A 17,074-nucleotide genomic window follows, 5' to 3' on the forward strand; every position below is an offset into this window, starting at 1 on the left:
CCTTGTTTCTGCCTCTCTTCTAAGCTTTCTTTTGATGGCAACGTTTTACTTCCAACACAACACCTTAAGCTGCTGCTTCCCATGTTCAGTTAGCAGCAGGGGGTTATCAGGGAAACTCCTATGTTTACAGCAAGAGAAGGTGCAATCTGGGATGCCTGATGTTCCTCTCAATTTGGCTTTCCTGGTATCCAAATTGCAGTGTAGTTTAGAGCATTATGGTCTCTGAGGTGTTACATTTTGGATATTTGAAGTTAAGATTGAAAAATAAGGCCATCATCTTGGCTTGCACTGCACATTTGCTTCACTTAACTAATTAGATGGAAAACCAGTTACAGAATGTTTTTTAAATCAAAGCATATTTTCCTATGCTTGCTATTTTAACATAAATACCGTTTTTATGCTCAGTAGCCATTACGACATCACTTTTCAGCCGAGTGATTATATTTTTAAAAAGGAACATATCAGAGAAACAAAAAAAATCGTGTTTTGCTTGAAGTTTGTCAAACCACATGAAATTACAAGACAACCAATAGAAGGAATTCAGTGCTAACACACTATCTACCTGAACATCCAAAATGTGATGTTACTTGAGCATGCAGAATCCACAAGCCACAGTCCTGCGGACACTCTAGAGCCTAACCACGCTTTTTTTCCCCTTCTATACTATATTAACATAATTTCTAAAAGTAAAAACCTTTGTTTTAAAACAATCACTTACGCTAACATTTGAGGTTTTGTGGAGCTTTCATACCAGGAAACAGATGAAGCTGAGCTGTAGGATGTGCTGCCTGGCTGTTGTGTAATTGCATCAGATTTATTCCTTGAAGAACAGATAACATTGCAAGGAGAGTCTCTCAGAGAAGAAGGAAAAGACAGACAACCAGGAGTACAGACAGGAGGCATGGTCATTCCGTCTCGCAGATGCCCGCTATCAATCCTTTCCGATCTCAGGGCGCTCTCTTCTGCTGAGCCATGATCCTGGTCAGCACTGGAAGCTCCATCTAATATACTATAGTCTGTTTCTTCATAATACCCGTTTTCAATCATTTCTTGATCCTCCTCTTCATCCTCATCTTGTTGGGAAGAGCAAATAATTTGTTTTTCATATGTTTCCCTTTGAGGGCTAACAGGATTGCTGTTGTCCATAGGCCAAATATCTGAAATATCTGTACTGCTTCGAGAGCCAAAATAGTTTTCGACAAGCCCTTGCTTTACCATGTCGGTACTACTGGTTGGAGAAGGATTATCTGCACCTGTTTCACTTTTAGCTACTGACAGTTCTTCATTTGTCTCCTTTAGTTCTAAAGGCTCATTATGTTTTCCTTCATTTGTTTTTTGAACCTCATACACTGCATTTACAGATGAAGAACCTGAAACAACAGATGGCTCACCCATACAAGTAATTTCCAAATGCAATTTAACTGTTTCTTCTGTAGTGTCAAGATGCCTTTCAAGGTCCTGAGAGTCCTTGCAGGTTGTGCCAAGGTCTGCCTGTGGGCTGTAACTTTTCACATCGGTAGACATATCCTCATCTGAAACTAAGTGTAAAAGATCTTTTGTTCCTGAGAGCAAGGAATGTATAGACAGAGTTTTGTTATCCGAGTGCCCTGAAAATACAACACACGGTTGCTGCAAATTGGTGGCTGATTTTTTACTGTCATCACATTTTGGCAAGTCAATTGCCCCGAGATCCAATACCGTTTTACTGTCACTTAGCTGGCATTCAGGTACAATAGATATCTTTGAATTCTCATCAGGTGAGAGCTCATCATCATCTGAAGGCAGAGAATTTATGGATGTCAGGGATGACTGGATTTCACTTACGGCACTGGTACTCTCAGTGCAATGGCTTTCTATTGTGTTTTTTATAGCACAGTCCGGTTTTAGTAAAAGCTGAGGAAATAGTCTCTCACCATTGTTTGCACTTTGCCCTTGAACATTTTCAAAAACCTGATCAGGGTTGGGGTGAGTTGCAAAAGAACTTGGTTCACTTTCTACACCTGAATCTGAAAACCTAGAAGAGGCATATGTCACGCTAACATCTGGTAATTTAGTCATGTCTCCACTTGCAGAAAGATGACTTTCTTTTGTAGAAAGAGTAGGCTGATTACTTCTCATTTTTGTCAAGATGTCACTAGTATGCCGGAAGTTTCTTTCGTGGACATCTTCCTTTTCAAGCACTGGTTCCTGTTCTCCTGAATTCAATTTATTTCCAGATTGTGAAGCCTGAATATTGGCTGTCTGCAAATTCTCTCCTGGCACTCCATCTTGCGGAAACTCAGCCCATGATCCAATGTGAACAGTTACTTTCTCCCCTTCATAGGGATTCTTATTACTTGGTTTGACCTCAATTGTCCTGACTCCTGAGGAAGCTGGTTGACCTCCATGACAACCTTCAAGTGTACCTCTGGGTTGCAGAGCACTATCTGCTTGTATAGTTCCAGAACCTGTCTGGGAGATAGTAAGTCTACCAAAAATAGCCACATTTTCACAGTGCACGGGGCTACCCAGACCTGGCTGGACACCTTCAATCTTGGCAGTCTTTTCCTCAGTTCCAGATGGCAAAAATGGAAGTTCTCTTTGACTTACTTGCCTGGTGCAGGTCTTTGCATCGCAAGGAAATCCACCTAATGTAGGGTCCAGCCCTTCGTTAGCATTGTATGAAGGCCTGCCTTCTGAGCTTCTAGAGGCATCTTCCAGTGCTGCACTTTTCAAACATTTGTAGCCTACTAAGACCACAGAGTCCTTAGAGTTCTGTTTCACGACTTTTTTTGTGTTTTCAGGTTTCATTGTTTTCATGAGCTTAGTAACCTTAACTTTGGATTTATTTGCATCTTCATTTTTCCCTTTCAAAGTTTTTGTTAGCGTCTTTTCACTTTCTGAATGCCAAAGGTTTGAGGCACCTGCAGGTCTTATTTTCAGTTCTGGGCTAGTAAAACCAGCTACAAAACCTTCTTCAGCTTCAAATTTATCCAGTTTATTGGACTCCGACCTTGGAAGACTCTGAACTACCAACCAGGGTACATCCAGATCTTTCACCAAAAAAAGCAAAAGGAAAAAAAAAGAAAAACTATTGTTTATAACAAGATTATGCAGGGAACTGAAGCTATAAAACACTAGTAATTATAGAACTTTACACATCCTCAAAACTCAAACTAAAGAAACATTTCCTAGCAAATAAATGTACTCCTTTAAAGCCAGCAAGAAATGTAAAGAAAAACACTCAGGTTTTACATAATTTCTGGTCATTTCTTCAAAAAGAAAACTGCACTGTGAGGTGTGTTTACCTTCAGTAATTGAATCTAAATATCGATCTTCAAAGATTATAGGCAAGGAGTTCGTGTCTCCATCTAGTTCACTGCATTCAATGGGGAGGGGTGGAAGAGAACTGCAGAAGGAAGTGTTTTTGATAGCTGCACACATCTGCAGATGACTTTGAGCACTGAAAAAAAGGAAGTAGTCCTATGTGAAAAAAATAGAACTATTTATTTTTACATTAACAGAAATTAGCAGTAGTTTAATTAACTTCAATAGAAGCTTTTCTACTAATTAGTTATTTAATAACTTCTTATATAACTTTCATTAAAAAACTTCAAATCTATATTTAGAACATAAGTTTCTCTTGAACTTGTTATGTAAGTATTTTTGCAAGACAGTACTTCTACACAACATAAGCTACAGAATAGTAGTACTACATGCTACATACTGTGCACTTCAAAAGGCTACTCACTGTAGTTCTTGATAGGCAAGGGCAGCTTGCCTAGGATGCTCAAGACAAAAGAATGCTTCTGCAAATCTGCGCACCTGCAAGATCCAAAGTTAGAGCTTATTTTATATTACCTACAATTTTTTAAAATCCACCAGCATTCCTACACAGCAATGTTATTAACTTGTATGTGTCATATAGACAGTTACTTTTTTTTAAATGTTCAGCCTGAGTGTGAGGGCAGAGGATGCCACAGACAAGATTAGTGACTGAAATGAGAATTTTAATTTGTGCACTGGATGACTGAAGGGAATTATATTGGATTCAACTGTCTGCTGAAAACTTGATTACCAAGAAATCAAGCATCCAAATCAGGCTCACCTGAAACAATAACACACAAAAATATTACGAGAAATTTCAATGAGAAGAAAGGAAATGACTGTTTGATGGACACTTCTGAATGTGCTTGAGGATTACCTTCAGACGTAGAAACCCATTAAATATTCTGCAGTCTCAAAATAGAGACGTATGTGTTTCAAATTTTCCATGAATACTCTAGCCCACAGTAAACTACTGTGCAAAAAAATCTTTTGTTTGTAAAGATTTTAGCTGCAAATGACAAAGACAATAACAAAATGTATGCTAATTACAAGCAGTGTATTCAAGACTTAATTGCATGCCTGAAGTCAAGAAACCATACAATACTAAAATGGTATTTTATAACATAGGGGAGCATATTTTTTTAATCATCAAACACATACTGTGGAAAGAGAGTGTGTCTTATACAGCAATTTACTACAAAGAAACCCATAATCAATGTATTGAAAATGCAGTATCTAGAAACCCCAAAGTTAAGGTTTTGCAAGATGAGATTTCTCAGATTTCCAATATTACATAAAAATATTAATTCAATCTAGACGCATTTTTAAAACTTTTATTTTTGCAACTGCCCAATTACCTGCATCAAAAAAAATGCAATTCAATGCAGTATGACAGTATCTTGTTTGTTGTAACAAGACACACAAAAAAGAGAATGTGCTGTACCGTGGCTGTTGGCAACTGCTTGTGCATTAACTTAGGCATAAACTTTGTTTATATCAATTAAAACAAAATTTCTATCCCACTTAGAGAGCCACATATGCAGCTAGTCTACTTAATCAATTATTTATTTACCAACCACTTCCTTGCCCCCTACTCCTTTATTTCCCCAATATACCCTGGGTCTTCCTCTTAAGTGATCTAATTTCCCAGACCGACCGTGAAAGTTTGCAGTGTATCTGGTGGAGCAGGCATCAGACCTAGTTCAGTTCCCTCAGCTCCTTCACTTCACTCAGAGCTGCGGCCAGCATCTGCGTCCACCCTGAGCACAGACACGACACTAGGAAAATCCTGTGCATTAACTGGCAAGCATCAGACTTCCAGGACCACATTAACTTTTGTTCAGAGATAAGCACTTGCAGGGGAGTTAGTTTTCCCTCCTGATACGCTACTTTTGAGAGTACCATTTAGATGAAGTTTTATGTTCTGTGGCTTCTACTTTTTCCTCTTTTTTCTTTTAATAAAAGAAGAACTGGAAAAAAATTGCTCCAAGGTGCTTAAGAAAAAAAAAAACCCCACCCCAAACCACAAACATTAAACCACCAATCTGTAACCTGCACTAGAAGCTGAAAGTCCTGTCCCAACCTCCCAGAATTCAATTTACTGTATTATATGAAATTAATCTCAGTTATAACATGATCTGTGAAGTGTCATGGAAAATGTTTTGAAGTAAAAAGAAAAAACATTAAATTCAATACTTCCTTGTAAATGCAACTTCCACTTTCAGCTGTGACCAGACACACACACAAAAGATATATCTGCCTTCCTTCAGAAATTATGTTAGGAGTTTACGCATACACATGTAGGATTAGAATTGGTGTTCCTAAGTACTCCTCTGCATTTTCCCAGCTGGCTTTTCTAAGCAGACACATACCTTCCAAATACATGATTTTGTCAGAGCTAATCCCCACCCAACCTTTCCCCCAGAAAGGGAGAAGACTATTATACAATAGACTTAGAGACAATTTTACAGGTTAAAACCTAGATTGTAGAACAACTGATCATGAAGAGTAGACTGGTTATCATTCTAAATTAAGCAATTTAAAAAAGAATTAAAGATTGTAATCAAACAGGTAATAGGAAATAAAATAGTAACAGGAATATTGCCCAATTAGTAGATATCTGTGGTTCAAGTCAAGAAAAGAGCATAAAGCTGTTTCCCAGGATGCAAGCAAGGTGGTTTTGACTTTAGATGCAAGCAATCTTGTAATACTTTACCACATAAAGTATCTGGAGTTATATGGAGACCAGATCTTTAGAATTCTGCCACTCTCTTGAACAGAAAAGGAAGGCTTGTTTTGTTTGCAATAGATCCCATTCGTAATTAAGTAATTCCAGTGCTTTTGAAGAAAATCTGATTACCAGCTCCAGACAGCTCTTAGCATAATAGCAACGGTATAAAACTAGTTGAAAGCAAGCTCCAAAAGCCCACATAAATCAATATTAAGGAGAGAAAAAAACCCAAACCAACAGTAGTTTATTATGTTTAATCAGTGCTTAACTTATGGAAGGACCGAGGCATTTGCTAGGATGCTGTTAAATAGGCTCTGCAGAACCAGAACGACTAACGGCTGGTGCTAGTGACTCAAGTGCCACTGACGTGGGCCGACTCCACAATGACTTTGCAGGAGGAAATTGGATCTGCTACTCCTAGTCCTTACAGACTTCCCAAAATTATGGTTTTTATGGTCCTCCCAATGTAAACAGAAGAGGAGGAAAAATCAGATAGAAAAACTGCCATGGAATATATATTGAGTACCTGCACATTTATGAGTAGCAGTCCAAGATCCTAGTTCTCAGTTCTCATATTTTAGGACTAATCAAACTGAAAGAAATCATTTTGGAAGAGCATGTTCAGACCTACCAGAAGATGTCACTATGGAACAAAGAGGTGAACTAGTTTAGTGTGCAAACTTTCTGTAATATAAAATAACATACTCTAAGCAGTTTTTTCAATAAAATGCAGTTGTAAACCTTATCAGTGTGATAATGTAGTTGATGGATGTTCTAGTGTACCTAAAGTGTTACTGATTTTTTTATGTATTGCTTAATATTCAAAGTATTTGAAAATAGTTAAATATTTAAATACTTAAAGTAAAAATAAGTAAAATTATTAAAATAATAATTTTAAATACTTAAAATATATTATTTCATTATAACCTTATTTTCTAACAACACTTCAGCAGAAATACCTGTTTTATAAGCATCTATGCAAAGAGGGTGAAAGTCATTTGACCAAATACAGATGACAGGCATTTCTAGGGGGTATTTTAACACAAATATCTAAGTCAGTCAGATTAATGACTCTCTAAAAGGGTTCATGTATTTTCAATTAATACTAAACTTTCCCAGGGAGAAATTTCCTGTGGAGGGTATAGTCTGTAAATATTGTAAGATGAAAAGGTAAAATTAGAAGAGATTTAGCATCCAGTAGTGAACATACCAGAGTATCGAACTCCAAAATAAAAAAAGATTACTTCGAAGAATAGAATTTTGTATAGTACAAAAATCTTATTCCAGAAAGGACAGATATTCTCTCAAGAGGAGAATTAGTAGGTCATCTCTCAAATCTCAACTAAATTCAGCAACCAGAAAGCCTGCATCATTTGATATGTGTAGATAAGGCCTCTAGTGAAACATCATCATTGTAGGTTTCCCAAAAGAAGTTTATACAAACCCTCAGAATATAAATCCTCAAGAGATTAGTAATACAAATTACAAATTATTATACTAAGCACTGCAAAACAGGATCCAAAAATCAACCACCAAACATGCCCTGAGAAATGTCACGGCTCAAAGTTACCATCTCTTTTTAATTTAAAGGTTTACTGAATTTATGGATTGCTGGCTCCTGCTCTACTGCCATGTGGGAAGCCCAGTGGAGCTATGGTTTCTTACATATAATTTAATTACATATATTTGCAAAGTGTTCGCACAAGCTTGTCACATCTTGGAGTACAGAAAACAGGTGTCACATTTGCAAATTAGTGTTTGTAAAATGAAGTAACATCACATTGCTGGTTCTCTATAAATTGGCTCAGGTAAAATTTCCTTCTCGATGCCATCTTATTCGATTCTTAAACAGTCAGCCTGCTTGCTCTTCGCCATCAGGCCCCAAATAAAAAGGTAAGTTTAAGATTACCCATGTCCTGCATCTCCTTTTCAGTCTTTGAAGTTTGGGTAGATAACGAAGTATCCAGTAACTGCAGAACTCAATAAGAAATAGCAATTAGCCACTTCTTTAAAAAATAAAATAAGCTCAACTTTTTCAGTTATAAGGAGGGTCACCTCTGACCTCAACTTAGAAAAGTTTATTTATGCATAGTGACAGATGACAAAAGAAGTGGGCATAACAGCAACTCGAAAGGGAAAAAATGCAGGCATGAAATCAAATGATACTTTTTTTTTTTTTTTTTAAAGAAGGGAAGAAGGGAACTTCTATTCAAATTCTGTACAAACTGGAAAGCATCACAGATATAATTTTAATATGCACAATATTTCAATTCACATAGTATAATTAACTACCTTGATTTATACTCCCTAAAATAACTACAGTAAAATTCAATAATTAAAGTATTTGAGAGCTAGAGAGAATGACTTACATCACAGATTTTAAAAAGAACCACATTTAAGAAGCTAAATACATAATCACTAGCAGTATCTTTTCTTTTTTTTTTTAAATATTGGAGCAGTAAAAATAAAAATATTAGTACTTCTTTTGGTTTTATTAAATATATACTTGTACAAACACTGACATACCAGCAGCTGAATGCAAGCGCAGGTTAAGTGAAACAGTATTCTTGTTTCATACCTTCACCAGTTAACTTGAAGGATTCCAGAATTTATACGAAAAGCATAGAAAGGTGAGTAGGATTCATAGATAGCCAGTAAAACGATCATACTTTCCTACGGCTAGCATGTCTAACAAATAAGCCTTGTGCTATTTCTGAAAGATTCTATTTATTCTCCAGAATAGGCCATTTCCACAACCATGATTCCCTCATTAAACAATGTGATTTATCAAGTCTGTCCATAAGACCACAGTCCAAGTATCCTCCAAAGGTTTCCCCTCCAGAACCAAAACAGAAACGGTTTTGATGCAAGTGACAGAAATGCTGGTGAGACAAATCAAACCTCTGAGAACTAAAGCCTTAACACAGACTTTGTTTTGGATTGTGACTATTACAAAGCACTGGTAACGTGTATTCTCATTAACCAGGCCTTCTAACAAGCTCTCTGTAAATGGCTGTACAAGAAGCGCCTCCAGATAATGTCTTAAAATGACCTATTCTATAACGTGTGTGAGATAAATGCACAGACTGTGATGTCAGACAGTAAAGATGCCAGGCCAGCTGAAGATCAAGCTATGTGTTTGATGAGTAGGGGTGGTGGGTGTCATTGTTTGTTTGTTTTTGTTTTAATGCATCTTACTCTCTGAAAACTTTAAAATGTTAGGTTTCTTCAAATCCTTGGCCACAAAAGATGGAAGGGAAAAATATATTTTGTAGAAAGTAAGGGTAACGCTTTAGTTCATACTTGAAAATACTTCACTATGGGAACCAGCATTGCTGTGGTTTTGCACGTAGAAAGCCCACAGCAACTGTATATACACGTATACAGATCAACTGTGTGTGGGGTACTCACTATATATATTTTTATACATATACACACATACTCAAATGCCAGATCATTTCCGATACAACTCTTCTTTTTTAAAATCCCACTTAAGAGACTTTTCAAAGCTTATGAACATTATAAATTCTTAATTCAGAAGGAAAGTACGCTTTGTATAAGTGTAAGCAGGTAGCCTAAATGCAGTAGGGAAGTAAAATGCAGGGTGGGCACTAGGCATGGCTCCTGCAGAAAAATACATCATTCTGCATAAATACATCTTATTCCACAGACCGCAATTTGCCTTCTGAACTGCATTTCTTATTCAAAAGATCAATGAATTAGTTGGTTTGTAAACATAAATAATGTATTTTACGTATTATATTCCAAGAATAAGATCTAACAGTACGATACACAAGCTAACAAATGCGATACAACAGCTCCCTTTATGATTCCAACTAACTTTCCTAAATAAAACTAGAAAAATTAGAAACTGGAATCTCATTTTGATACACATTTCCATAACATGTCCCAGTAAGAGTACGAACGTGCCAGAGTTCCTAAAGCCAGAGTCAATACTTACTCTTAACGTGTGATGCTCTTGTGCTAGCAATGCTGTGACCTCCTCTTGTAAGGTAATCACCTCCAGAAATTGCCCCCAGAGAGCCATCAGAAGTGAGCAAAGCTGAGCAAGATTCATATTTATAAGTTCTGCCAGTTCATCAGGATTTTCCATTTTCTGAAGTCAGGAAAAAAATATTTACATGATTAACAGATGAGACCATAATGTACAGACAAGAATCAAAAAAAACCTACTTTATCTTAGTGAGAATTTTAATTTAAAAAGTAACTTCCAAATGAGAACTGTTTTGTCTAAGTATCAGAATTGAATTAATCTATGTTACAACACTAATAGATTACTTTATGTTGCTTTAAATATTATCCAGTTGTCTTTTAGAATTAGGACTCTTGACCTTAAAGCAACAATTCTATTTATGGCAACAATAACTGAGTTGCAACTGTTGTATTTTCTAACATGCAAAAATACAGTGTACCTGAAAAGAATAGGAATCAGGAATCAGAAAACAGAAAATCGATACTCACTATGTTAGTTCAACTTTGATACAATCGTAAAAATTTAATAAAGACTTCTCCATTTCAGAACAGTCACAATTCACAATAACATTTATTTTATGCTTAAAGTGTATGTAGATATATAGCATCATCAGGAAGCAGTGTTATAGTATAGGCTTCCTAGAGCCAGATCACACCAAGACAAATTCAGTGCGAAACCAGTTTTTCTTTCTTAACAATGTACTGTAATCCTGTGATCCATGTAGTCCCATGCCAGTCAATTTTAGACTGCTAGGCTTATGTTCCCTGCCATTTTAGAAGAAAATATAGTTTTTCAGAAACTCATTGCAGGCACATAAGGCACTGAGGCAAAGGGTTTAAAAAGTAAAGATAGTAAAGACCCTACTCTAGCAATATTAAAGAGCAAGTAGAAAAAAGGATTGCAAATACTGAAACATGAACTTAGCAAGTGAGAGTGGAAATAAGAGGAACTTTTGACAAGAACTACACAAAAGAACAGAAAGGAAAAAACGGAAAAAATATAAATATACTTTAGCAAGCTAAGGCAGAAACTAAAGAATTCACAGAAGCTATGTAAATGTAAAAAACCTTTTAATATATAAAGTAAGATTATTAGTTGCCCACAGAGAGCTAACTGTGCTGGCTTTGTCTCCAGTTATACAAATGATATCCTTTTAAAGCCAGTATTACATTTCCTACTACAGTAATGAAAGGTGAGCCTGCTGTTCTTCAAAAGCTGGTCAGATGGCCCACTGAGAAGTAAAGCATGGACAATCTTTCAAAAAAGTTTTAAAACCTCTGCTTTAAACTTCACCGTGACAAGGAAATTAGCTATTCAGTTGGGGCTACTTCTGACTAAGGAGAGAGTTGGGGAGACAAATCTAAGTAATGTGAAGTAGATGGTGTTTCCTTGAGAATGTAGGGAAACCAGGAGAAGGAGACAGCATCAGGACAAGTCCTTTCAGATGAGGGGATGACTTGGAGAATCTGCTTTTGTACAACTTATTACTACTGCTTGATCTTCTAACATTGTTATTTGATACCATCAAAACCAAAGAATTTAAATTATAAATGCAGAAAATTCAAACCGTGTTTTTAATACAAGTAATCCACCTTTCTATAATCTTCAGTTTCATGACATACAAAAGTTACCATGGCTACTACTGACATGCCAAGCCACCAGATCAATAGTTAAGTTTTGGAGTCAGTTGAGCAATTTCTCTTTGAATGAGGAAGATGTGAAATAAGTGTTGGCAAAAAACATACAGGATGTTATCACTGAAACAAACAGTTTATGCCCCAGTAGCACATGAAATGAGCATTCTCTACTTTTACAGTTATGTCACTTATTTAATACATGAAAAAAAATTGTACCTTTACTTCTTCACACAATTCTGTAAGACGAACTTCTACATCTATGTTTTCTGGAAAGATGAGAGGACATATCCATGAAAAATGTACTTTCCACGTTGCAGAGTAAAACCAATTATCTCACAAAACAATTTTAAAACATGAAAAAGAACCCATCAAATAAAACTTGAAGCCATATTAAGTGCCACAGTCAACTTTAAATCAAGTAAATTATAAACTCCCATTAAAATAATTTCTTAGTAATTTCTGAGATTGAGGACAGAACACGATTAATAAAAAAAAGGTTTGCAATTGAGTATCATGATCACTTATCATGATACCTTGTCAAGGATACCAGTGTTCCATTCAAAATTATACTTGAAAATACTGTAATTTAGATGATACAGTTTGCAGATTATCCATTAAGAGCTGCTCAGCTATTCAGCAGCAATGTCATCGTTCACAACCAAGGTAATACAATTCCTCTTCTACCTGAGATTTTCCAGAGATACCTTATTCCAATACCATTTTCTACAAGTATATTATTTACCTGATTTGCAAGCTACATGAATATAAATACAACTCTTGAATTGTCTGAGGAATTATATTTTAGTCAAATAAAACTGTTCTTTAATTGATCTTTCTCTGAATAGCTCAATGTTAAGAGCAAATCAATCTTCCATGGTATGGCAGCTTAAACTGGATCTGAACCTTGAATGACTTATTTATAAAGAAAACAGATTTATTCCTTCATGTACGATGTTTTTCCTTGTTAATCATTCCTAATCTACTTAAGGGAATCTGATGAATTAAATAATAACTGAGTACTATGTTTTGATTTCCTTCTACATCTGAGGTACCAGTAACAAGGGAACAATTTATAAACCCTAAAATTGTCTGTAACAGGTATTTATATTTAAATTCATTTTTGAAACACAGTATTAAGGAAAAAACCTACAATGTTTCTTGAAAACATACACCAACAAAACATGCCCTGAAACCCACAATAATAAATTTAGGATACGGATAATGAACATAGGTTTACAGAACGGCAACAGTGTGTTTACTCAACTTGTTTTCGAATGATACCACCTAGATTTGGTAAGTATATATTGATTTTCAACTAACTGCATCTTAGGTTTAAACTAAATGCCAAACAAATTAACTCACACAACTCAAAGTTCTGAGAAAATATGCAAATTGCAGAAATGCAAATTGCAAAAATGCAGAAATGCATGAAGTTCTCAGAAACAAGTTTAGAAATGTTTTTGAAAGAAACTACATACACCTGTATTAGCTAAACAGTACTTGATGATAATTATTATGAAAATATATGAAAATATATGAAAACAGTTTAAGATACAATACTACTTTTGGTGTGTTTGTGGCCACACAAATTTTGCCATTAGTGAAAACATTAAATGGTTTACTTATGGAACACAATACTGATTATTTATCTTGTTTATCACACTGCAATTGAGAATAGGCTTTGAACAACATTTAAAACTATGAAGTCTAAAATCATTATGGAAAATCCCAAACTACAATGTTCTATTAAGAAAAAAGAAAAAAAAAAACAAAAGACAGAATAGAGACAATACAAGACAAAAGGAAATTAAATACTAACATTCTACAGCAGTAATGTTCACCCAGCAAACATCTGATGCCATTTTGCTGGCTCTGCTAAAAAATAGTTTTGTTTTCTTTTTAAAACAAAACCAAAATGCAGTTATAGATTATTAAGCTGGTGACCTACTATGAGACTGAATTGCCTTTTCATTCTTTTCCCATCACAAATGTCCTTGTGCTTAAACAGCACTGTCGTCTCTTGTCCAGCATCAGGCCAACACTGACATTCTCCAAAGGGAGAAATGGCCATTTAGATATGGACAAATGCATCTTAAGCTTTGAGAATGTCTTGTGTAGTGTTTGGAAGAATCAAGCTTTGAGATACCAGAAGCAACCTAAAAGATTTCTCAGGAAGAAAAGGTATTAGTCTTTAATGATCTAAAAAATTGAGTCTGTGATGAATTAAATGAAACTATAATTTTTAGCTGTTTTATTTAAAAGGTGACAACTGACTGAACTCTTCAATAATTTTTTTTTAGTAAAGTAGAACAACACTAAACCAAAAAACAGTAATAATTTCTCATTTTATTATCTATACTCAGCCTAGAAATAAGTAGCTCAATTCTGCAGACTTCATCAGAGTTCAACATATGTTCACTATGGCTGAACAGTGAAATAGTCTTCCTGCTTACAAAAGAATGTAATGTTTTATATTATTAATAAGAATATAATATTTTATATTATTAATAAAAATCTGAGGGGTTATATCACTTGCTTTGAAAACATACCTAGGTAGGCGTCTCTCTGGGTTCGTGGATATTTTCTTCTGAGAAGGCGTTCATAAAGGACCTGCATGCTGGCCTTGGCTAGTTATAGGGATTGCACACACATGACTAGTTACTACACTCCTTTTTTCCATCTGTGATTTATTATTTGCCTTAAAGTTAGTAAAAAAGCTTATTGCTAGCCTAGCAATTAGTGCAGTTAGATCAGTACATGAAAGCATATACTTTTAGTGTAGTTTCTAGATCAGGTATCACTCGTGATATACATTAAGCTAGCATTTTTTATTTCCTGAAACCAATAATACTTAAATATTCAATTACAGTTACCGAGTCCAACAGTTGTCTGCACATGCTTCTGCAAAATCACTGTCTTGTGTTAAAATTATATGACAGAGCAATAGCAAAGCAAACACAAGAAACAAAATTAAAGAGAATTTAATTTCAAAGAAAAAAGTGATGATTCTGGGATTTAAACAGGACTTGAGATTCTTTTCTGTAATGCCCATTTAAACTTCACACATAAAATCTCCACTATAAAACAGTTCATTTACTTCAAAATTTAAAAATAAATGCAAATTACAATTGTGTACTTTGTGAAGTCCAGAGAGCTTCAATTTATTTATAGACATCACAGAAACACAGCGGGTTTTTTTTTTACTGTTGACGGATTTTAGAAAAATTAGCGTTAATGGTAGGCGTTAGTTATTTTTCATGAGCAAAAGGTGAGTAATAGTAGCATAATTAATATTTACATTATTAGTCCTTTTTGTTATATCAATTGTCTCAATGTATATACAAAATAACTGAAATAAATGAAAAAAAGATTTACAAACAAGAAAACAAAGTAATTCTAGCAGAGGCTTAAAAAATAACAAAAAAACCCCCCACAGGAATCAAACTGTCAGCAGAATATGTACAATGAATGTTAAATATAAGTAGTAATTTTCTCTTCATATATTTATTTTGAGCGTTTCTGTTCAAGCTTGCATTCCTAAAGGTAAGCTAAATTACCCACAGAAATGACAAAAGGTCTGACTCAAGTTCCACTGAAGCTTATGAAACTGGTTTTGGTGACTTCAACGAGGTTTGAAAGCTACAACCCAACTATGCAACTCAATGGCCAGCTTTTTTCTATTGCATATATATTTTGTAGGAATGTTTTAGCGGAATTGAAGGTCCTATCTGAAACATTTAAGTATCAAGATTTAACCTAAGCCTATCCTTACAACAGTGCCAACAGATTCTGTTTGGGAAAAAGCACATTTTGTCCTTAAAAGGAAGACTAAGAGTTGAGTCATTACTTTAATAGGGTGTTCCCCTCCATATCAAGATTAAGATAACTGACACAGAAATATTCTTTGCACCATAACTGTAGCAGTATTTTTGCTTCTATAAAGAAAAAGCCTCAGTTTCTGGTATTTTTCTATGCACAGATTTGTAATGCACTCCCTCCCTCAAAAAAAATTTTTTTTTTTCCAAAAATAGCTTTGTATTTTCTAACATACAAGTGAAACATTCTTTGCTTGAATCACTAATTGACCACATCACATTTTTAAAATAGCTTTCATATCTCAACTTCCAACCTTATTGTTTCATAATGCTTAGTTTTGACATTGGTAAAATTAAACAATACAAAAATCAATAAATGCAGTCAAAAATCAATGTAAATTCCAAAAGATCTATTTTTTGGATTTAAATAGAACTTTACATAACTAAAAAGGTATATGCTTGACAAGGAAAAAGTCTAAATCATCCTTTATAATGCCAATGTATTTTCCTTTTTTAATGCCACTGCTCTCCTAGTTCACAAGTTGAGGCTTGGCTCTCTAATATACTTGCATTCTACAGAAATGTAATGTACTTTTCCATACATTACATTTCATGTAGTATTTTCACAGTTACTTTTATCAAATGTAGTCACTAGAAATCTTCACTGCCACAGAACTTAAATTTCTTTCTATGAGACTGTCCTGTAAGAGTTTAATTTTAACTTTATTAAAGAAATAGCTTCTCTGAAAGTATATTTTAACTACTCAGTTTTATAGAAACAGTTCTTGTCTATTCAGATCTTCTCCTAATTCTTAGGTAACTAAGTCCGTTTAAAAAGTTACACTACAAACTGAGCCAGCAGCAATTTCTTCTTGTAGGTCTTTTTTCAGGGAAGTTTCCATTGTAATATTCTTCTCAAATCAAAGCTTACAGAGTTCCAATTTTTATACAAATATACAATGTTTCCTTATAACAAACCAACAAACAAGTGCAGCATGCTACTTGGATTAAGAGTTTCTCTAACTTTCTCACCACTAAACACAGTGATTTGAAGTAACAGGGCAGATCAAGACCAACAAGAAAAAAAATATTTGCCTCAATTCAGGCTGTTATCTCCTCATTTTATTAGTAACGTGACAGTACTCGTTTCTTTTTTATTTTTTTCTGGAGTTATTAAATTCCAGCTCTGTTCGAGCAAAAATATTTTAGATATACAAGATGTATGAAATCAATGCCAGTTTAGTCTAGAAGAGGGGTACTCTTAATAAACATCGACAGGAAAGTGATACATTTTATTAAATTCAGCATACCCAGTTCAATTCGGTGAGAAGAAGGGAGCTCCTTTGTTATCATAATGAAATAGCTATGTAACCCTTTGAAAGCAAGCAGCAAACTGGCACAAAGCGTATAGTGGAAATTATAGGCATGGCTGAGGAAAGACTCTGAAACAACAAAACTGCAACCCTGAAAAAAAAAAAGAAAAAAAGATGAGGCACATACTAATTTTGTACAATAAATGAAGTGTTAACAGAATAACTAAAAAGACAGATAAGCAAATTGCCTCTTTTCACAAACCCCATCCATATTTTTG

At 34.8% G+C, this 17,074-nt stretch overlaps 1 protein-coding gene across 5 annotated transcripts in view; it reads right to left on the bottom strand.

Annotated features, from left to right (window-relative positions):
• The window catches only part of FAM135A (family with sequence similarity 135 member A), a 75,003-nt gene that overhangs the window by 28,115 nt on the left and 29,814 nt on the right, over nucleotides 1-17,074 (bottom strand). For 2 of the 5 annotated variants that reach the window (XM_050893815.1, XM_050893813.1), the window contains 7 exons: nucleotides 16,794-16,947; nucleotides 14,218-14,295; nucleotides 11,885-11,934; nucleotides 9,999-10,154; nucleotides 3,731-3,804; nucleotides 3,272-3,442; nucleotides 719-2,467 (listed from right to left, as the gene is read on the bottom strand). In XM_050893815.1, coding sequence (XP_050749772.1) covers nucleotides 719-2,467; nucleotides 3,272-3,442; nucleotides 3,731-3,804; nucleotides 9,999-10,154; nucleotides 11,885-11,934; nucleotides 14,218-14,295; nucleotides 16,794-16,947 — 2,432 coding nt within the window. Of the gene's footprint in view, nucleotides 1-718; nucleotides 3,033-3,271; nucleotides 3,443-3,730; nucleotides 3,805-9,998; nucleotides 10,155-11,884; nucleotides 11,935-14,217; nucleotides 14,296-16,793; nucleotides 16,948-17,074 lie in introns of all 5 variants that reach the window. The other 3 variants (XM_050893811.1, XM_050893812.1, XM_050893814.1) reach the window with 3 other exon arrangements.

This window comes from Gymnogyps californianus, chromosome 3 (assembly GCF_018139145.2).
Source record: "Gymnogyps californianus isolate 813 chromosome 3, ASM1813914v2, whole genome shotgun sequence".
Classification (NCBI taxonomy): Eukaryota; Metazoa; Chordata; class Aves; order Accipitriformes; family Cathartidae; genus Gymnogyps; species Gymnogyps californianus.